The sequence below is a fragment of the Brassica napus genome, chromosome C2 (assembly GCF_020379485.1).
Source record: "Brassica napus cultivar Da-Ae chromosome C2, Da-Ae, whole genome shotgun sequence".
Classification (NCBI taxonomy): domain Eukaryota; kingdom Viridiplantae; phylum Streptophyta; class Magnoliopsida; order Brassicales; family Brassicaceae; genus Brassica; species Brassica napus.
Window position 1 is genome coordinate 26,623,867 of NC_063445.1, and position 23,116 is coordinate 26,646,982.

At 35.8% G+C, this 23,116-nt stretch overlaps 2 protein-coding genes, 1 long non-coding RNA gene and 1 other non-coding gene across 4 annotated transcripts; 3 read left to right on the forward strand and 1 right to left on the reverse strand.

Moving 5' to 3' along the window:
• Positions 1–552: 552 nt before the first annotated feature.
• On the forward strand, positions 553–659 carry LOC125582570. The gene has a single exon (XR_007320027.1). It is a non-coding gene; the product is annotated as a small nucleolar RNA R71 (small nucleolar RNA).
• A 7,076-nt stretch (positions 660–7,735) lies between these two features.
• On the forward strand, positions 7,736–8,735 carry LOC106376730 (vacuolar iron transporter homolog 2). The gene has a single exon (XM_013816846.3). It carries the CDS (start codon positions 7,829–7,831, stop codon positions 8,411–8,413), a length of 585 nt encoding a protein of 194 aa, XP_013672300.1. The 5' UTR covers positions 7,736–7,828; the 3' UTR covers positions 8,414–8,735.
• A 726-nt stretch (positions 8,736–9,461) lies between these two features.
• LOC106376731 lies at positions 9,462–10,180 on the forward strand. The gene is made up of 2 exons (XR_007319681.1): positions 9,462–9,697; positions 9,769–10,180. It is a non-coding gene; the product is annotated as an uncharacterized LOC106376731 (long non-coding RNA).
• A 5,420-nt stretch (positions 10,181–15,600) lies between these two features.
• Positions 15,601–21,064, reverse strand: LOC106376729 (eukaryotic translation initiation factor 5B). Its single transcript, XM_013816845.3, has 13 exons — positions 20,840–21,064; positions 18,862–20,715; positions 18,215–18,777; positions 18,019–18,126; positions 17,846–17,946; positions 17,662–17,752; positions 17,464–17,574; positions 17,290–17,355; positions 17,106–17,165; positions 16,435–16,992; positions 16,243–16,362; positions 16,031–16,147; positions 15,601–15,940 (listed from the first exon to the last, which is right to left on the reverse strand). The coding sequence occupies exons 2-13, from the start codon at positions 20,702–20,704 to the stop codon at positions 15,875–15,877; spliced, it is 3,804 nt and encodes a 1,267-aa protein (XP_013672299.1). The 5' UTR covers positions 20,705–20,715; positions 20,840–21,064; the 3' UTR covers positions 15,601–15,874.
• Between the last annotated feature and the right edge of the window lie 2,052 nt (positions 21,065–23,116).

The following is a 23,116-nucleotide window of genomic DNA, read 5'->3' on the forward strand; positions in this document are numbered from 1 at the left end:
TGTTTCAGCAGGGTGTCAGTGCTGCTCTCTTGAGGAGCAGAGGAACCAGATGAGGGGTTTTGCTGAGGTTGATAGCTGCCTTGCTGGTTGTTTCGAGGCGGATAACCACTCTGTTGGTTGTTGGGATAGGATTTCTGTTGGTAGTTGTTGTACTGAAAGTTGGGCTCTTTTTTGTACCAGCTACCATTGTTGTTGATGAAACACAGCTCTTCCTGACCTTCCAAACCCTCAACCTCATGGACAACAGGTGGTGTCTCTTGGCTTGGGTTACCAACAAAGTGCAGCTGCTCTTGTGTGGCTTTATCAGCAAGGAGGATGTCTATCTTATCCTGTAGAGCTTTCAACTCTTTCCTCGTCTGCTTATCATCTGTTCGACTGCCTCTGTCGTGGTCTCCACTGTAGACTGCATCACTCTTTACCATGTTGTCAACCAGCTCCTCTGCATCTTCCTCAGTTCTCCCCAAGAAGAACCCATTGCTAGCTGTATCCAGTCTGGCCCTGTACTTAGGAAGAGCACCACGGTAGAATGTGCTCAGCAAGCTCTCCTTAGAGAAACCATGGTGTGGGCATTGAGCTTGGTAGCCCTTGAATCTCTCCCAGGCTTCACTGAAGCCTTCCAAGTTCTTCTGTTGAAAACTGGAAATCTCATTTCTCAGCTTAGCAGTTCTTGAAGTAGAGAAGAACTTCTCCAAGAATGCTCTCTTGCAATCATCCCAAGTGGTGATAGAGTCGCTGGGTAGAGACTTCTCCCACTGACGTGCCTTATCCCCCAAAGAGAAAGGGAATAGCTTGAGCTTTAAGGCATCTTCGGACACACCATTGGTTTTTGACAACCCACAGTAGCTGTCGAACTTGTCCAAGTGATCAAATGGGTCCTCTAGAGCCAAGCCATGATACTTGTTGTTCTCGATCACGTTGAGGAGTCCTGACTTGACCTCAAAGTTGTTGGCTGCCACAGCCGGTGCTCGGATTCCTAGTCTATGACCATGAATGTTGGGCCGGTCATAAGTACCAATGGGTCGAGCTGCCCGCGGTTGGTGTTCTGCCCCTTGCGGTGGATCTGCCATATCAATATCCAATCTCTGCAAGTGGGCTTGTTGTTCTTCTTCTCTTCTAGCTCTAGCACACTCCCTCTCGAAAGCTCTGATGTCTGCTACTATTGGAACTAGGTTTGATGGACCTCTGCTCCTCAAGTTCATACACCTGAAAGTAAAAGGTAGGTGAAGAAGAAGAATCAGTAACAAAACAAAATTAAAATGACTTAGTCTCAAGCAAGTGACTAAATCTCAATGTTTAAATCTACTCAGAATTTGGCAACGGCGCCAATTTGATGTTAGGAGTTTTCAAGCTCCTAAGACAAATGTTGTAGTATAGTGATTGTCGAACCAGTTCTGAGGGATATCAAAGCAATGAGAATGCAAGTACTCACTTAATCTAAGTGCAACCAATGATTTAGATGAGTTTTAAGCTATGACTAAAACTAAAAAGCAATAACAGAATGATACTTTCTTGACTAAGGGAAAAGAGAACTCATGGGCATAGGGATTAGACCTTGGGTGATCAAGTTTCGAACTAAGGATGACAAATGATCAATCAAACTATCGACCTTAAGCCTAGACACAATTCTAAGCAAGCTCTATGTCTAGATGAATGCTCATTTGCTAACATATCTCAAACATCAAATGTCTTTGGTTGAATAATATGAAAGCAATCATTACTAACAAGTCTATTAGCTATTTTAGCACCTTTAACAACAAATGTCTTTGGCAAAGTATACTAAAAGCCTAGGAGAGTTGTCTCAGGCATTTCATCAAACACCTTTTGGGTGGGAAATGTCTATTGATCAACTTTTGAGTGGCCAACTCAGAAGATGCATTATGAATACTCTACTAGCAAGGAACAAGAATGATCTACACTAAAACATCCTAGAACTAACCTAATCACCCTTGATCTCCCTAACCCATGAATTCAAAAGGTGATCACTGACTAATCTCCATGATTCCTCTTAAACCCATATTGGATTTCAGATTAATCATGTAGAGAAATAGATAAGAAATCAACAATAACACAAGAACATAACAATCAAAATCCAAGAGATGAACTTCTCAAGAGAGTTTTTGTGTATTTCTCAATAGATCAAAAGATAATCTGCCTGCCGGCTACAAAAGATGTTTAAAACATAGGTTTTAGAAATGTAAAACGTGCATAATGAAATGACCAAAAGGGCCTTAAGTAAAATACAAATCGACCCAACAATAGACGCGGAGCGACCTCGACATGTCGCTCCGACAAGTCGCTCCGGGCTTCGCTTCGTGTCGTCTCGCCATAGAGACGCGAGCGACCTCGGGGTGTCGCTTTGGGAGGTCGCTCCGAGAGGGGTGTGAGATGCGAGCGACCTCGGTGCGTCGCTCTGGGCAAGTCGCTCTGGGCTTCCAACGGGATGAATATGGCGAGCGACTTCACGGGGTCGCTCCAGCTAGGTCGCTCTGAGAGGTGCTTTGGAGCGACCTCATGACGTCGCTGCGGAACCTCGCTCCCATCCTCTGCTCGTCCAATGATCACCTATTTCACCTCCTTTGAGCTCTAAATGCATCCAAATGTCCCCAAAAACTCCATGTGGCACTCCAACACCTGATAAAGACTCATGTATGCAAAATGTAACCTAAACATGGCTAAATCCTAGTCTATATGATCAAAATGCACATGGACGAATGGATAAGATAATGAAAATATGCAAGATATCAAAGTCGTCTAGGTATAACAAAATATTGATTTTTTAATTTTCTACTGGTCGTCCAGGAAAAGTCAAATTTCTGACACAATCCGGTCAAATGCAAAACTAACCCGTTTACCCTAGACGACTTACATGGAAGTCGTCTCGAATTTGTTTTTTTAACAAACTAAGATATGGATGACTTCTATGTAAGTCGTCTATAAAAACACATTTAAAAGTCAATTACAAAACTAACATTTGCATTGACCAGAAGACTTCCATGTAAGTCGTCTACAGCCAGACGACTTACCTGTAAGTCGTCTGGACGAACAGATCTGGGAAAAAAATGATTTCATAGTTTCAACCACATATAAGTCTTCTCCAAGCACCCAGAATCTCAAACAAAAATGACCCACCAAGAATCGTAAGCTTCAATGGCTCTATGAACCATAAAAACTTTAGAATCAAAATCTTGGGTTTTTTTTGGATGAATATGGAGAGAAAGTGAAAGAATGTTGTTTTTAGTTCATAAGAATTGAGAAAGAAAGAGTGTAAATCGATTTTTAGGTGCATTAAGAGCTTCAAATTGGTTGTTCATGGTGGTTGGTGTATTGATGACATGACAATATTGTGAATACTTGATGAAAATGAAGGTGATAGAGTAAAATATGCATTTTCGGAAAGAAAAAAAAGTGATGTCAAGTTTTTGAATCATATTTTTGCAAAAAGTCCTTTATTATTTCTATAGTAATATCTCAAGTGTACTAAATGAAACAATTAGGTACGGTATGTGAACATTCTGCTGATATTCTTAGTATTATATAAGGATTCGTAATTTCGTATATATAACATGTATAGTTTAAGAATGTAAACATATAAATTATCTTAGTCATTCGAAATTTAATGTATCGTTTTCCAAAACGATTCGTTTTTTCTTCAGCTACTTATTAATATTGAATAATATATTTATCTGTTTACTTTTTTGATTCTTTTTGGTAGTTTTTATACTTTTTAACGAGACAAATAAAGGAATCAAAAAGGAAAAAAGAAGAGAAAATGAGGCTAATCAATCACACACTGTTTTATTTATTTAATCTTTTAGATTTTAGTAATGTTTGACCAAAAGTTATCAATAATTGTAGATTTTAGTAGTTTTTGACCAAAAGTTATCAAAGTTGAACGGATTTATCATAATATTATATTTAATGGACTCCGATCCATCTGTATGTTTTGGGTGTTATGTTTCTGTTTATTTCAACCATATATATACAAAATGCATACTTAATACACATTTTATATATTAGATTAATATAAACTAATAAAATTTGGATCAAAGTAATACCATATAAAATAGATAATAGTGACTAGATATACAAAGGAAATTCTGAAAGAATAACATCACCACGTACGGCACTAGCCCTAATTAAAACTCATATTAAATAGTAGATTCCAACTATTTAATAATCAAGTGCGAATCAGATGTGTATTCACGCAACATGTTCTTAGATCCTTGAAGACCGGAATGAACAATTAGATCCGTTTGAAAGTGAAAAAGTCTATTAACAAGTAGATAATATTTTTTCAAAAAAAAAAGAAAAGATAATATGTAAGTAGGGTTTCGTTAAATGTAAAATATAATAAAAAAATAATTGGATTGGTGGATTGGAAAGCACTGGAAAGAAAATTATAGTGAGATAAAATAATGGAAAGAGATTGATAATAAAGAAAGAAGAAGAGTGTGGTTTCCACACGAAGAGCACCATCCTTCACCATCATCACTCACGCATCACCACACTTGTACATACACCACCACTCTTCATCCTCAAAATGATTAGTGATTTAGTGTAGTCTCTGGTTAATTTATAATTTTATTCATTTTTATAGGACTAATATAGTAGTATACATACATTACTCAACATATATCACGCAGAGAACATGCATGCATACGTACTGGCCTACGTACATATACACTAATACACAACCAATGACATTGCTTAAAGTTTTTTTTTTGTTAAAAATATCATTGCTTAAAGTTCTAAAATTATTTTTCTTTAAGCTGAGAATTAAATACTTTAGACAAAATCTACCATTGAAATGATAATTAATATTTTGCTATAAGAAAAAAAAATATTTTGCTATAAGAAAAAAAAAATATTTTGCTTTAAGCTAAGAAATACTTAAGGATCTGCCAATATTAATTAGTAACCGTGAAAAAAAAACATTTTAGTACCCGTGGAATCCCTTTCTTTGGGTGTGTTCATTATTATCATCTGATTGAGGAAACGTTTCTACAATATTTTATCTTTATAAATGGTAACCAAATAACAAAGATATTAAAGTGGGTTCGGAGAGTTTTGGTTTGGGAAAAAAGTATGGACTTTATGCAACAGGGGGTTACCAAATGAAAAAAAAAATCAGACATAAAAACTTACAAAAACGTTCAGATATGTTATGAAAGGGAGACATGGGAGAAGACTCCGTCAGAAGACTTCCTGGAAGTCGTCTGGAAGTCTTCTAGCCCAGAAGTCTTCCAGATCTGAAAAACCTGCATATCCAAATCCAGATCTGAAAAATCTGCATATCCAAAAACGTTCAAATGGCTTAAAAGCAGAGAAAATGAATGGAAGATTAGATAGATATACCTTTATAGAACACACAAAAATACATATCGAAAATTAATATATCTACCTTTAAATAAGTAGAAGATGAGAACCATTTGATGAAAAACCTGCGAAAACAAGATAAATTAGTGAGAAAGACATGAGATAAAAAACAATAAATTGATATAAAGTTTGATGTTTATAAGTTCAAAGAGATTAGAGAGAAGTTGGAGAGTTTTAGAATGATGAACATTATATTTTTGTTGCAGCCATTTGAAAGGAGGAGAGAGAATGTGTAAATGTTTCTTTATATAGGGAGACAAAAAATCCAATTAGGTTAAATATTTTCGATTCAGAAGACTTTCTAGACGAAGAAGACTTCAATATTTTTAGCGGGAAACTAAATATGTTTAGCGGGAAACTAAAATAGAAGACTTCCTAGACGACTTATCTGTTAGTCGTCTAGACCCTAAACATAACCTCTAAACTAAATTAACTAACTAAACACTTCACAAAATCAAATTAAACTTAAAAAGGGGTACTATACACATAAATTAACACATATAGGTAAAAATTTAATTTTTCAAAAAAAAAATTTAAGCTTTCAAAAATCTAACCCTAAGAATACATAAAATACTACGACATATGTTACCAAACCCTAAATAAAAGAATATCATGATTAACTACTTTCACTCATCTATGTTGAAAACTATTCAATTTTATTATATCTTAATTTACATCACTTAAAACTGCTTATAATTACATGATTTTAATTTTTCACTTGTCAAAATATTTTAAAAAAAAATTATAAATTATGTTTAAGATCAACAATACCAGACGACTTACCTGGAAGTCGTCTAGACGACTTACAGTATCTTAGAAGACTCAGACGACTTACCGGAGAAATATTAAACGAAAAATAAATTTTCTAAATTTTGTAGCGAAAAATTAAAAATCTTAGCGGAAATATTAATTATTCAACATACGACTTCCCTATTCACCGGACGACTTACATGAAAGTCGTCTAGACCCTAAACACAACCTCTAAACTAAATTAACTAACTAAACACTTCATAAAATCAAATTAAACTTAAAAAGTGTTTACTATACACATAAATAATCACATGTAGGTAAAAAATTAATTTTTCAAAAAAACATTTAAGCTTTCCAAAATCTAACCCTAAGAATACATACAATACTACAACATATGTTGCCAAACCCTAGACCAAAGAATATCATGATTCACTACTTTCACTCATCTATGTTGAAAACAATTCAATTTTATTATATCTTAATTTATATCACTTAAAACTGTTTATAATTACATGATTTTAATTTTTCATTTGTCAAAATATTTTATACAAAATTGATAAATTATTTTTAAGATCAACTATACCAGACGACTTTCATGGAGACGACGTACATCATCTCAGAAGACTCAGAAGACTTAGCGGGGCTATATTCGTAAAAAAGAGTTTTATTTTTTTGTTTGGTCACAAGGGTTTGGCTGTAATTTCACAAGGTTTTTAGGTTACTTTTGCATTTGATTCAAGTTTGAGTATACTTTTGCAATCAAAATCAAGTTTTGAATCATATTTGGCAAATTCCCCAATAATAAATATGATAATAATATCTTAAAATATGTAAGTAGTGAATAAAGTTGAAATGAATTGTGTTAAAGATTACGTATAGTAATGCAACAAGTTGAAATTTCCTTTTTTCCTTTATTGTTGTTCTTTTCCCCTAATATAAAAACATGCATCATGCATGCCTTTGATCATGAAGAGGACAGAACAGCTTCTTATGTAACTGCATTCTTTGGTTTCCCATTTTATTTTATCTGTAATTATATGTTTTGTTCCTTTCTAATTACTTTATCCTCGAACCGATATCCTATTAGAAACAAATATTAACGTTGTTTTCGTTCGATTTCATACTAAAAATCAGTACATCTTAATTTCCCTTCGCTTTCCTACTTATTAAGCGAAGACCTTGATTAGCGTAGGAAGGTTGAGAAAAGTTATAAAGAGCGTATGATTACACGCATACTCATAATTTCATTTAACTTTATAATATGGAAACGAATCATAGTGTAAGTATCTAATCTTGAAGTTGAAATATAAGAAGGGTCCATGTCGCAAAACAACAACAACAACAGCATTTTTATAGTTGCCTTTCTTCTATAAACATGGTTTGTAATAGTATCTGAAGTAGTTTATCCCTAACTTAGTGCTGCTTAAGAAAAGTGTCCTAAAGAAATCATTTATCAAAAAAAGCAAAAAAACTTAGTGCTGCTTAGTAAAATTGTTTCTTTCCAATGTTTAAATTAATACCAACAAAAAATAAAAACAAGGAGTGGTGATGCTCCACATATGGTCTCCACCAAGCCAAAAAGTAAACTAAAAAATCTCCATAAATAGAATGAGCATGGACGTGTGTTCTCCACACTTACTCGATTCTCTTAAACAAAAACAAAACACACAAAGAAACATATTATATTATTTTCCTTTGAAAAATGGATCAAGAACGTAACATGGACATAGAGAAGGAATCATCAACAACCTTAGACTACTCCAAACGCGCTCAATGGCTACGCGCCGCCGTCCTCGGAGCCAACGACGGTCTTGTCTCCACCGCGTCGTTGATGATGGGAGTTGGAGCCGTGAAACACGACGTGAAGGTTATGATTCTCTCAGGATTCGCCGGAATGGTGGCCGGCGCTTGTAGCATGGCGATAGGAGAGTTTGTCTCCGTTTACTCTCAGTACGACATAGAGGTGGCTCAGATGGAGAGAGAGAGTGGTGAAGTGGAGAAAGAGAAGCTTCCTAGTCCACTACAAGCGGCCGCTGCGTCTGCGCTAGCGTTTTCCGCGGGTGCGATTGTGCCGCTTTTGGCGGCTGCGTTTGTGAAGGAGTATAGAGTGAGGATCGTTGCGGTTGTGGCAGCGGTTACTGTGGCGCTTGTGGTTTTTGGGTGGCTAGGAGCGACGTTAGGGAAGGCACCAGCGGTTAGGTCGTCGGCTAGGGTTTTGTTTGGAGGGTGGTTAGCTATGGCGGTTACGTTTGGGTTAACTAAGCTCATTGGGTTACATGGACTCTGAATTGTTCGTGAACCATCTTCTTGTAAGAGTTTATATAGTAAGAAGCGTTGCGGATTCTACGGTGAGGTTTTGTTGGAAGTTGGAACCCCATGAAACACGACAGTACGTTTACGGTACGTGAATATACTGTTCTACTTCAAATGATCTTCATACTGCGAAACCCGGTATTTAAATTATGCGGGTTATATGTTTTAATTTTATGTAAGTGATGTAATTAGAATTCGTGATGATACTGATGTTGAGAGACCTGTTTTACGGTGGATATTGTAAACTATTATGGTGATCGTCGCTCGTTATATATTCCCTGGAACTATTACGGTGATGGCTCTTTTTATGTCAAATTGGAATCTTTTTTTTTTTTTTTAGAGCCATTTGCATACAAAATATAGAAAGATTAAGTAATTTGCAGAGATGGAAAAATCAGTGGCCCAACCGTAAGGCCCAGCTCTTTTCCACGCAAAAAGACCGTGTTGACCCTATAGCTTCTTTTTTTTTTTTGTGCAACAGCTAAAAGAAACGAAAGGGTTTTGTAATGATCACATGAATATACATATCAAAATATAGCCAGTAGAATTCGACCAGCAATGAAGCATTAAAAACCGAAGCAACTTATTGTCACTCTGTTTCTCTCTCTCTTCTCTCTCTCTTCGTCACTCTGTTTCTTGATATCTCTGTTTTACACAAACACAATTCAAGAAGCAACTTATTGTCAGAAAATAGCAAACATAAGATTCTTTTATTCTGCTTCCATTTTCTAGAAATGGGTTCTTGCCTAATCTCTCGTGTCAATAGTATGTTCTCTGCAAATTCCAAAAAAAATTCTATTTTTATATAATTTGCTTGGAAAAAAGTTGAAAATTTTCCTTTAGATTCGATCTTTCATGAGTTAATAAATGATGGGTTTTTACAAAAAGAATGAAATTTTCACGAATGTTCACATGATTTAACTAAAGATTCACACTTTTTTTCTTTTCTCCTTGATTTTGACTTCGGTCAACGCCTTGTAATTGTTGTTAAGGTTTTTAACCCTGATGGCTTTCAAGGTCACCGTGAATGGCTGGTATGGTTACACACAACATTGTTCTTGTTATGTCTCTCTAATCTCAAACGTTAATTGTCTGACTTTGTGTGTTTTGTTATGAATTCAGATAGAGATTAACTACTTGGGGCAGTTAAGCCACCAAAACTTAGTTAAACTGATTGGTTACTGCTTGGAAGATGAGCAAAGGCTACTTGTATATGAGTTTATGCACAAGGGTTGTCTTGAGGATCATCTTTTCACAAGTGAGTCACTGGTCAAATAGATTTTAATTGAGACTCTGTTTGTTCTTATGTTTGAATTGGTTTTGAAGCAGATGGTGTGAAGTGTAGGCCGCTCTCTTGGACCTTACGGGTTAAGGTTGCGCTTGATGCAGCTAAAGGTCTCGCCTTTCTTCATAGTGACCCTGTTAAAGTCATATACCGAGACATAAAAGCCTCCAAACATCTTGCTGGACTCGGTATACAAACGCTCTTTCGAATAAAAACTGTTAAATTAAGTGTTAAATTAGTTTAGATGGCTAACAAAATATGTTTCTAGTCTATAAATTAGTTTATCCGGCTAACAAAATATGTTTCTAGTCTATAAATTAGTTTAGCCGGCTAATAAACATATGTTTTTGTATTCATTTTCTTTGATTTATTTTGGGTAAAGTTCACTTAAATATTCATATTGTTGATATGTAAGTAAACTCAGTTAAAATGTGATTATATTATATACTTTGTAAATTAGCAGTTGTGAAAATAACCTGTTAAGATTTCTCTTAACTTTTTATTGTTATAGTTACCAGGTAATATATACTAATTATCTAGATATCATTATTCTTATTTAGTATTTTAATAGTTATCCGACTATGTACGTTTTCTCTATTATAATTATCCTAAATTATAGTTATCCGACTATGTACGTTTTCAGATCTTACCGAAATTTACATGGTTATATTTCAAATTATCCGAACACTTTACATGATAGCTGATATAGATATTTAAAATTACCTGCTGTTGAATCGAATGGTTATGTCTATTGTTAGTTGGTTTGGAAAAATTCATAAAAAGTTACTTATGTTGTACCAATATTGTAACTTGAACTGAATTGTATGTGTTCGTTTTCGTAACCGGCTAATGGTAACAAAAAATGTCATGTTAAATGTAGTACCCGGTTGTATCATAAATTTCATCATTAAAACACAGTTTACTATGTCGCAAAAAATTCATCATTAAATTTCGGCCTGGTCCTCTCCGCAATATCTATAAGATCTTTGTATGAAACTGAAATGCCACTGACGTTAATAGACCTGAAACATAACGTACATGAGCTTTGGTTGGTATCAATATTGGTTAGCTGTATAATGTTTATCTTAACCAGTCACTATAACATTTATCCGGCCATAGAGATAAGTAAATAATCCCATATCTTGGTTGAAATTGGCCTTGGTTCTCTCCGCAATATCTACAAGATCTTTGCTGGAAACTGAAATGCCACCGAACCTGAAACGAAACGTACATGAGCTTCGGTTGGAATTAATATTACTTGACCGTATAATGTTTATCTTAACCGGTCACTATAACACGTATCCAGCCACATAGATAACTAAATAAAGAGTTATGTGATAACATACTGAGTGGTCTTCAAACTATCAACTAGCTTCGCGAACCTGAAATAAACTACAATTTATAGCAAATAGACAAAAAAAGTTAGCCGGCTAAGAATTTCACAGTAGAATTAATTATTTTATTAGCAATCAAACTAAAAGCAATCAAATTTGGGATAGATCGAACCTTTTCCAATATCTGAGAGCAGTTCCCTCATCAGACTCCATCCCCGAAGGCGGTGGGCCGGTGGCAAGATAGGACCGTCTCGTCCACCGTTGGATCCGAAGATGCCGTCTCCGCTTCATTAACCACTATCAGCACCATAGAGTCTGGAGTTCCGAAATTACATTAAAAATCATTCTCAAGCACACACCTTTTGATTACAATCAATTTACATTAAAGCACATACCTTTCGATTGATAAGAAGAATCAACGCTTGCGGGACATCGGGACATGTTTCCTTAGCATTGAGCCGGAAACTCCGCGAGCTATTTGCGGTAAAATCGAGTGACGTGAGCTAGGAACATGGCTCTATTGCCGAGGTCTTTGGCGACGGAAGGGTCAGAACCGTTGCCTCCGACGGAAGACATGCTGAGAGCGGCTTGCTGCTGGAAGAGATCGATGAGAGCTTTAAGATAGAAGGAGATTTCGAACTGTATTGGTTGTGGTGATGAGGTTTCTCATTCTATCTCTCACTTCACTTCATGTGTAATGATGCAAAAACAATATAGTAAACTTTAGATAGCGAACTAATGTGTATAGGGGCAGTATGGTCATTAAAAAAAACATGTCATCTAAAAAGTGGAAAATCCATCCCTGCAAATATGTTGGTTATGTTTGTATATACACTGCAATTTCTTTTTTTTTTATCAAATTGGAATCTTAATGAAACAATATCGTTTTTCATATAATATAGTTTTGATTTTCTTTCTATTTTGTATTGTGTTTTGTGTTTTGTGGAGAATAAATTGTGTCTGTTCAATTCATTATCATCTAATTTTAAATTAGAAACATATTACTTCTAATGAATTCATTAAGGCTGCAACTACATTATTAATTTTTGAAATGAAATAAGGTAGAATAACTGATTTCAGTAATTCCATATTTTCGCCATTTGACATGAATCGAAAGAAATACTCAATTTCACTAACATTTTAAAAAGTATTCAAATTTTTTTATAGACAATACTCTACTTATTTTTATTATGAATGAACAGAACGAAAATATTCATCTTATTTCATTTATTATGTTTTTATTAATTCTATTTCAGGTTACCATTTACAAAGGAAATATTATTTGCTTGTTGTTAAAAAAGGAAGAAAATATTATTTGATCTTGTCATAGGCTAGTGCTAGTTTTTCGTGGTCCAAGTATGACTGCAACTGGATGTACATATTTTGGAGTAGAATTACGTGAAATGAGTCATTCATGAAGATTCCACAAAAATATTACCATTTGAACTAAATAAAAAGTGGTGTTCAAAAAAAAAAAACTAAATAAAAAGTAAAATGCAAGGAATGAATGGAACATAATATGTGGCAATAAAATGTAGTTGAAAAACATTCAGAAACAAAACAGTCTCGTAAATGCAAAGAATTAAAAGAATGAAAAATAAAATAAAAGTTTAATTTATATTAATTATAGCTTTTTATTTAATTTAAATTAATTATATTTTCATTCCACTACATTCCTGCAAAAAAAACTACCATTCATGTCACGTAGATACTTTTATTATCATTCTTTTTATTTTTTTAACTGCTACTATTCTATTTGTTTGTATTCCATTTTTCTGAATTCATCGTATTCATTTTAGGGAAAATTGCCAAAAGAGAACAAAAAAACAACATAGTTGTCTCAATGGTATAAATCCATTTTTTACCATTTTTCTCCTTTTTATCATTTCCATATGTTAAAATTAATGAAAATAAATAGTTTTAAGAATCAAAAAATTATTAAAAATATAAACAATTAATAAAACACTCATTTACACAAACATATATTTTTTGGGTTGAAAATCTTAATAAATAATTTTTTTAAATTACGTTCTACTAAAAGTAGAATTCCTCTTCTACACAAAATGGGTTAGTAGAAAATGAATTCTAGAATGAACAAATCCATCTATTTTTTTTAGAAAGTACAACCTACTTTTAACTAAAATTCTAAATATGGGGAATACGAATTCTACTATTTGTAACGATCGCTACTTTTATTTTGAAAGAAGTTCTACTTTTATGGAGTATTCTAAAATATCAAGAATGGAAAATCTAAACTTAACACGAACGTCTACAGGGTGTAGAAATTACATTCTGGAATTTTGTTATATTATACACAGTGTAGAAGATGCATTCTACGGATAAAAAAACTGTTTTTTCGAAAATTAAGGAAGTTGCAGTTTAAAAAATATTCTCAAAATATTCTAACTTCCTAAAATGTGATTTCATCGATTCGTTTTGTGAAAATATCAAAAAAAAAACGATTTTGAATGTTCGTCTTCACCAATCTATGATTTACCCATGATTTCTCCATAGTTTGTCTTGTGATTTTCCCAACTCTTGTTCTATGATGCATATCTATACAACATGTGGTGTTTGGGAATTTGGAGCAACCACGAGATGGATTTTTTCGGTTGATGACAAAGGGGGTAGGCTACTGTTATTGGAATCAAGTTCTACCTTAGAGGTTTTTAAAAGAATGGTTTTGGAGGATTTTGATATGGAAGAAGATAGCTTACCCGATTTGGAGTTGAGTTATCTACCTACTGAGTTGATCAATACATCAACATGTCCACCTGTGATCATTGCAAATGATCGACAGCTTCAGAATTTTTTCGGTTTTGTTCAAAAGAGTGTTTCTACTCGATTGTGTGTATCATCTAAAGCCAAAGCTGAGAATCTGAATGAACCAGGATTTGATCTTAACAAGTCGTCAGCTGATTCAAGTACTGATGAAGAGGAGGGAAACTCGTTTTACAGGGGGAACGAATCAGCTCCTGTGTTTGCTGAGAGGCAGAGCGAGAAAAAGAAAGAAAAGATGAGAGGAGTCGAAGTTGATGAGGATGCCTATGATGCTGATACCATGATCTCTGACAAAGAGAACATACATAATATGTCAAAGTTTTCTCTGCTCAATGTTGTTAAGAAGGGACAATTGTTTGAGAACAAAACTTTGATGAAGGCGACTTTCGAGATATGTGCAATGAAGCATAACTTTCACTACGAGGCTATCAAAACGGATAGACAGCTTTGGTATGTTAGATGTGAGGATAATGCATGCAATTGGTGTGTTCGAGCAGAGTGTTTGAAGGATTCTGCATATTTCATTATCAAAAAGTATGTCGGTGAACATACATGCACACCTTCAAGCAAAACCAAAGCGGGTAAGACTGCTTCGGCCAAAACTATAGGCAGTCTGATTATGCATAGGTATGAAGGCGCTAAGGAAGGGCCAAAATGCAATGATATAATACAGATTATGCGTATGGATCATGGATGTGCGATCACGAAATCTTTAGCATGGGATGCTCGTGAATATGCGGTTAATGAAGTTAGAGGTATTCCGGGAGTTAACAAAAGTTAAATGTTTAGATCCATTTTTTCTTTTTTCTTTTTTATTTCTTTCCCCGTTTTGGCTGCTATTTTAAACCAACTTTTTTTCTATATTTTTTTAAATACAATTAATTATGTTTAATGGGATTAATCAAAAGTTACTTTTGGTATTATGGAAAAAAATATACTATAGGGACAATGTAAGGTGGAATTTATACCGTAGGGACAACTATGTTGTTTTTGTTCTGTTTTGGCAATTTTCTCTTCATTTTATTCACGTAAGGCTATATATATATATATATTATATGTATAAGTATGTGTATATGTATGTTGTTTTGAATTCTTGAAGCAAATAAATATTTAGATGAAAAAAAATATATTTAGATGATTTAACTTAAGAATAGACGGAAAATGATGCTTCGAACAAATAAAGGATATACAGTAAAGCAGTGGACCACATTTTGGTAGATCACTCGTAACGTTGAACGTAACATATCGATGATCTTAACAACGTTCATAAAGTTAGAAAAAAGAGAGCCGCTTTAAAATTGTTGTCGTATACCATATATTATTTTACGTATGATTCTCCCATTATACATACCACATCTCTTATTATCCAGAACAAAAGAAGATATTTTCTTGGCATAAGTAGCGGTTTAAATAAAAAAAATATTATTTTGAAAGAAAAACATAACCTAATAACCTATACTCTCTGTTTTCATATAATGTTATTTTGGGACAAATTTTAAAAACATATTGAAACCAGTCAAACACTAATTCTATATATTTAATACATTATACAAGTTACAATTTATCACTATTAAGTATTAACTAATAAAATATATCAATTTAAATTATCCTTCAAACACAAATTTCTTAAGACATTTATTTATTTAAAAATGGGAAAAGCATTATCAAAATCTGAATAAACTCTAACCAAAACTTCTACAACGGTTATATAGTAGATGTGATTTTTGTCAACTCCAGATTATTTTTAAAAGGCATACCACAAGGTAGAACAATATTTGTTGTATATCTCAAAACTCAACATCTTATTTCCCTGCAAGTTTGTGCCAGCACGAGGTGGTTCATAAACCAATTATTCATTAAAAAAAAAAACTCTTTCGTCTCTCATTAACCTCTCTCAAATCTTCGTAAATGCTTGGGTCAGATGCAGGAAGATAATAATCTGTTTATTCTGCATCGCCGCAGACACAGCATCACAAGGCCTGTGTGAGTGTTTCAAAACTCCCAAAGTAAACATTTGAATGTCGTGTTCGTGAATCTACTGTATCTTGAAGATGTTCTTCAGTTTTACAACTATCTTCCACTCTTCCATGGATAACTCATCCTGCATTTTAAATTGTGTTTATTGCTTACATCATTTTTTCTATTCATGATGATGATTTGAATAAGGAGAAACAATTTCGAGTACGCTTACCCTGTAGTTAGTTTTGAGAATGTCGATAGATCTCCTCGAAATGTGACTCACAAGCTCATCTTCCATGTCAAAATGCCTCCCAAACATCTTCTGCTCTTCAGGGTTCGAAGCAATAATCTATATTACAGAGAAAGCAAGGTGAATGCGTGAAACACACAGCGACAATAACTCAAGTTTTGCGAGCTTGTTGAAGAGAATGATCCCACTATTACCTTAATAGCCACCTGGCTGCCCTTCTTCGCATAGTCAACAGGCTTGTGGTTGTTCTCAATAGAGGCGATGCGCCCAATATCAATAAACTCTCTACTCGGGACGCAGATGGGAGTTCCAATCTAAAAAAAACAACAAGACAAAATGTTAAAGACATTGTGAATCCTACATGTGTGAATAAAGGACATTGATACCTTAAGAATACCCTCGACGACATCAACTCCAAGGACTATTGGGTCTCTCTTATTGAACACACAGTTAGGTAAAATCCGAAGGACACATGGGAAGACTGCTTCATCTGCTGATTCCTTCTTCTTCTCCTCTTTGATACTCTCAATATACGCCTTGAACTGATCGAACAAATGGTAGATGATATCAGCGCAGAAGATCTTAACTCCCATTTCGTCTGCGAGCTCACGAGCGTCTGTTGTCACTTTCACGTCAAAAGCCAAAATCGTAGCGTATTCCTTCTTTCTCTCGAGCATCACTCCCGCCTTCATGATATCCTTCTTATGCACAGGCCCTATACCGATGCCACTTACAGGTATCTTCACAGCTGGGGACTTCAAGAATTCAAGCAACGCTTCAAGTGACCCTAGTGTAGACGCTTGTACATAAACTCCTTCGCCGCTTTTGTCAATCCTGCTCAAAACTGACTCCATGTCTTCCATTGCCTGCTCCTTAATTGCTTCGATGTCATCATCAGGTCCAATCACATGCAGAGCAGTGCCAGCAATAGCGTGTTCAAGGCCCTTTTTTAAACACAAAAAGAAAAAGGGAAACCATAATCAGGATTTTATCCAAATAACAATAATTTAACTGCAGATTTTAGCAACTAAGACAAATGTGGAGTCGGTTCAATCACCTGGGCTGTAATTTTAATACCCTGGGCTGCCTTTATTTCTTTATGATGCACATAAGTACCCTGAAACATCAGACCAGGAATTCACGTTGTGTATAGAAAAAGAAATAAGAAAACAATTTAAATGAACGACATTTGTGAAGGAATAACAGCCAAAGGACAAATGAAGTGGAGAACTTAAACGTACCTTCACCCGTAGCTCCTTCATTGGATGAGGAGTCAGTAACGCTCTAATCGTTGTGACTATAGGTCCCTGAAACAGAAGAGGATGAAATAATATTACTTTTCAAAGTTCTAAGTCTATGTACTGTATACCCAGTGCATGACTTTTTTGGTTATAGATCACAAGGTTTATACTTGCCTGTAACCCACACACGACGATTTGATCACCTTCACGAAGTACACCGTTTACCAACACAACATCAATCGTTGTTCCATGGCCTTCTATAACTTTGACCTCCAGGACAGTACACTGTTCGACCATTTCAAGATAGGGTTAAGAATTATCATACTGAAGTAGTTAGTAAAAAAAAAGATCCCTAAAAGAGAGATGAGATACCTGCACGTCGTCAACATATGTAAGCTTCTCAACCATTGTTTTCTGAGCCCAATTAACCAACAACAGCAAGAGATCTGGGATTCCTTCCCCGCTGAAATATAAAGAACCAAAGTTAGCCAACTATTTAGGATGGATTGAGTTGTCGGTTGAGATGTAAATTGAAGAGATGAACAGATATTCATACGTAATAGCACTGGTAGGAACAATACTGAAAGTTTCTCCCATTTCTTTATTCTTGTAGTAAAGCTCAGTGTTGAGACCTTGCTCCTTGAACTGAGTTATAATCTGATATACGAGCGAAACACCTTAAGTGATAGCTCAAGCCGTGCATAAAAAACTCTAGACGTATTAACTTACCCCAGTGAGCCTCATGTTAAATTCATTTACAACATCTTTAGTTTGCTGCTTCATTGCCTTTACGATAGGAGCATTCTTGCATGTTTTCCATCCATATAGCCTATCCATCTGGAGGATGAAAGGATTAATTATCTACAAAGGAATTAACAAACAGAGAACAAAAACTCTCATCCCGCAGAATGACAAGCAGTCTCACCTTATTCAAAGCAACAATGAACTCCGTGTCCCTCATTCTCAATAGATTTAGAGATTCTATGGTTTGTGGCTCCAACCCATGCATTATGTCAACCACCAAAATTGCAAGGTCGCACAAACTTGAACCCCTTGACCGCAGATTCGTGAAGGACTCGTGACCAGGTGTATCAATAACCAATAGACCTGGCACCTTAAGTTTTGCATCGGCTTTCAGTTCCCTGGTTCTCTCTCGGATGTTTTCCGCAGGGAAATATGTTGCGCCAATCTGCTGAGTTATACCTCCAGCCTCGCCTTCCTGTACATTTGTTCCTCTGATGCAATCCAACAGCTTTGTTTTACCAGTATCGACATGGCCCATGATGCAGCAAATGGGAGAGCGGAGATTTTCTTCACCCTCTTTGGGTTCACTGGAAGCTAAGCCTTTGCCTTTCTTAGAGGCATCTTTTGCCCGGGTAGCACGTTTTCCACGTGCAGCATCGTCCACTCCAGGCAAAGTTTTAGTGGCAGGTGCTGTTGGGTTTTCCGTACCTGCTGGTTTAGCAGTTGGTTTTACCGTTTCAGGGCCTGCGTAAAAATTCAGAAGATTAGAATAAAAACAGATAACCAATGGAACATTAAAAACGAACAGAGAACCAGAGTCATACTAACCTGAATCTTGCGTCTTTGAGACAGCGTCCTTCATATCTTTCTTCACTACAGGCTTAGCTTTGTCCTCTTCATCATCGAAATCACCTTTGAACTTAAGATCAACATCATCCCCCCAGCTTTTTGCATCCCATTCATCTTCTTCCTCATCTTCCTCAGCCCCATTCTCTGCAGCTACATCAGCAGTACCTGATTTTTCATCAGTGTCTGCTGACTCTACTAAATCAACCTTTTCAGTTTCTGCTGAACCCACTTCACCTAAAGTATCTGGCTCATCTGCATGATTCTCTTTTGGGTCTACCTCCTCTTCCACCTGAACAGAGGTAGAGTCATTGCCCTTTTGGCGAGCTGACTTTTTCTTGTTGGCATAGACGGGACGCTTTGTGGCAGGCTCACCCTCATCTGCAAGTGGGAGACCTCCACCATTAGCAAGCAACTGGTTCTTAAAAGCCTCCCTCTTGAGAGCTTCACTCTTCTGCTTTGCTGTTAGAAGCTTGCCCTCTAGCTTCTTCCTCAAAAGTTTCTCCTTTTCCTTTTCCTTCTTCTTGCGCTTAGCCTCCTCAGCTTGCCTCTCAAGCTCTTCCTGCCTAAGACGCTCCTCTTCCTCCTTTCTCAATTTCTCTTCCTCTTCCTTCTTCTTTCTCTCTTCAGCTTCTTGCCTTCGTGCAAGAGCCTCTTGCATCTCTCTAACATGTTTAGGAAGTTTCTTCTCAGCTGCTTTACCCTTTGCATCCTTCTTCCCCTGCAGTGGCTCAGCTACTGATTCTTCTTGTTTGTCCTCCTTAGCCTCCACAGACGAGGTTGCAGCTGCTGCTTTCTTTTCCTTCTCTTTCTCCTTCTTCTTTCTCCTTTTCTTCGCTGCAGCACTCTCTTCTTCTTCTTCCTTCTCACCAGCATTCTCTACAGGTGCAACTGGCTGAGCCTGAGCTTGAACTTTATCTTCTTCGGGCTGGGATGAAGCAGGTTTTCCAGAAGCTGGGCCTTCTCCAAGTTCTGCAAGAAGTTTGTCCAAATCATCCTCTTCCTGTACTGTCCTTCCACTTTTATTCTTCTTCTTTTTCTTACTCTTCGCAGGTTCTACAACCTCTGCACTCTTATCTTTACTTATTTCCTCAGCAACTTCATTTCCTAGCATCGAGTCATCATCACCTAACGAGGCCAAAACACTACTACCCTTCTTCTTAGACGACTTCTTCTTACCAGTAAACATGATCTCAGGACTCTCTTCCTCCTCAACGGCATTAGTCTCCTCTTCATCATCATCATCAAGCAAAGCAGCCGCAAATGAATTAGCACTCTTCTTGGACGATTTAGAAGACTTCTTCTTACCAGAGAAGGTGATGGGATACACCTCTTCCTCATCTTTTTCCGCTTCCTCGTCATCTTCATCATCATCACCAAGTGCATCAAAAGCTGAAGCCGCAAACGAATTACCACCTTTCTTACCCTTATTACTTATGACAGGCTCATCCTCCACTTTATCATCTTCATCATCCTTATCAACTTCATCATCATCTAGCAAAGCAAAGCTAACAGAGCCACCACCTTTCTTAGACTTGGACTTCTTCTTCTTCTTCCCTTCAAAAGCAATCTCCGGGACAACATCGTCTTCCTCATCATCCTGAAGCGCACCTTTCTTATTACCTTTCTTACTCTTCTTCTTCCCAGTGATTACAACCTTCTCTTCCTCCGCTTTAGGCGGATCCTCAGAGAGCTCGGTTCCTATGGAGTACTCATCGTCGTCGATTTGAACGGATTTCTTCTTGGATTTAGCACCACCAACAACGAGAGATGAAGCAGTGGGTTCATCGTCTCCAACACGAGCACTCGGCTTCTTCCGCCCCATTGATAAATTATCTGCAATCGAACGGAATCAGTTTTAGGTTTAACAAATCTATCTACGATTTTCGAGATCGGCACAGACCTAAGGACGAGAAAGCGATACTGTGTGTTTGAGGGGAGAATCGAGAGAGGCGTTTACCTTACGTACGGAGAGGGATGAATGAATCGGTTTAGGGTTAGCTAGATTCAGAGATAGCGCGGCGCAGAGAGAGAGAGAAGGAGTAGCGAAGCTCTTTTGTTTTGTTAAACTGGCGTGAAGGTTCCCTAGGGTTGTTGAGCCAAGAGAGAGATAATAAAACGCTGGTGTCTATTACCCGATTCTCACTAGTCGCAATTTCTAACGCTCATTAAATACCTCTGAATCGGTTTTATAATTTGTTTAATACTGTTTTAACTTTTTTTTATTAAAAATATGCATTTTTACTAATTAATAATTACAAATTATTAATTTATTTAATTATTAAATACAATAAATAAATTATTTTAAAATACAATAAATATCTTTTATTTCATGATGGCTTAATTTTTTTACAACATTATGGGTGTATTTTATTTTTTGGGTGTATTTTTTTTGGCTTTGGCTCTAGATTTTTTAACTTTTAAACTTTAAATTTGAACTGTAAGAATTTATCTTTGTGTCTTTTGTTTACATTCAGACATACTTTGTATCTTTTGTTTGTTTACATTCAGACATACTTTGTATCTTTTGTTTACGCTCAAAGACACATAGTGGATATGACACACATTGTTGGGACAGATGTCTTTGTGGTGGACAAAAAAGCTCTTAGCTTGTTAACCAACGTGAATGGGAAGAAGATGTTTCCTTTAAGGAACCAACCAGATATCCCTTCTGGTTGGAATAAATGAAAGAAGCTAAAAAGTAAAAGTTTGTAAACTCAGTTTTTTGGACTAAGCATTTGTGGGACAAATGAAATATGGACATATATATTGTGGATAGAAAAAAAAGTGGATTCATGAGTTGTGAACACGTAAATTACAAATGAGTTGTAGAAACAAAAATTATGGACAAGCAAACTAAAATCTGCTTAATTATCTCTTTACTTGTTATATGTACATAAATATAGTATAAAGGTTAAGTAAATCTGAAAAGTCATCAAACACAATCAATAGAAGATTTATGGACAGAAAGAATGTGGACGCAAGAAACGTGGACACTTAACAAATACTTATGGATGAATATGTATGGACGTAATGGTTGTGGTTACGGTGAACAGTTGACAGGGAATAAACTATTATTCTCTGTTCTCTGCTAATTTTAGAACAAAGAGACGAAAGTTGAGATATATCCTTAGAAACAAAACAAAGCTAAAATGGTTCGATCGATTTTGAATCAGAAATTGCACCTTGCATGTCAAGTGTTTGTGGACACGAAAAGTTGTGGACGAGTTAGATATGAACATACACATTGTGGATGGTAAAAGTATGGACATTGGAAAATGTGAACACATGAATCAAGGTTTTGTGGATGAAGATCTTGTGGATGAGGTCTTATGTTCAAGGTTTTGTAGATGAAGATTCGGCAGCCACCTCCACCAACCACCACCATTGTATCCATACTCACGTCTTCCACCATCGCCTCCACAATCACCACCGCCTCCACTGTGGTATCCACCGCTTCTTCCACCAAGCTCTCCACCGCCACCGCCATCGTTTCCACGGGACTGAGCCTTGAGAATCTATCAGTTGCAAAAAGCCTCTCGGGGAGACGGAACTCACTTTCCATGACGGGTTTCTCTCAATCAACGGTGGCTGGCGGTGGTTAATGACGAAATCGACTATCGCCGGAGAAGATCTGATTTTTAGAAACTTGATTAGGGTTTAGCGAAGGTTTGAGTTTTTAGATCTATAAAAAGTCGGGAAAGAGAGAAAACTAGGGTTTGTCTCTTGGAATCTACAAAATGAGAAAGAGTAAAGAGATCGACTCTGTCAAAATTCAAGCAAAAAATATCTGAAAATATATTATTTGTTTTATTGTTTTTATGTTTGTTCGGTCTCTCTTTAGTTAGTGGTTTACTAGTTAGGAAAACCAATTTTTCTGGTTAGACAATTCATGAAACCCACTTTCGATAGAGGTGAGGGTTAAGCTTGATATTTCACTAAGAGAAAGTGTCCACTAAGCAAAGTGTCTTAGAGTGTAATTCATAACACGAATTGTGTCTGTGAGCGTAAATATTTCGCTCTTTAAATGCTCTCTCACAAATGCTCTCATAAATATGAAGCTTTTATGAGAGCATTTACATTTATAATTTATAAAATTAAGGAAAATATATAATTAATTCATTTATTTTATTTAATAATATCATAAAATTATTTTTATATCCAGAAAATAAAATTTTGATTTCTAAAATTAATTTATAATAAAATATTTTTTTTAAAGTATTTGTTTACATTTAAA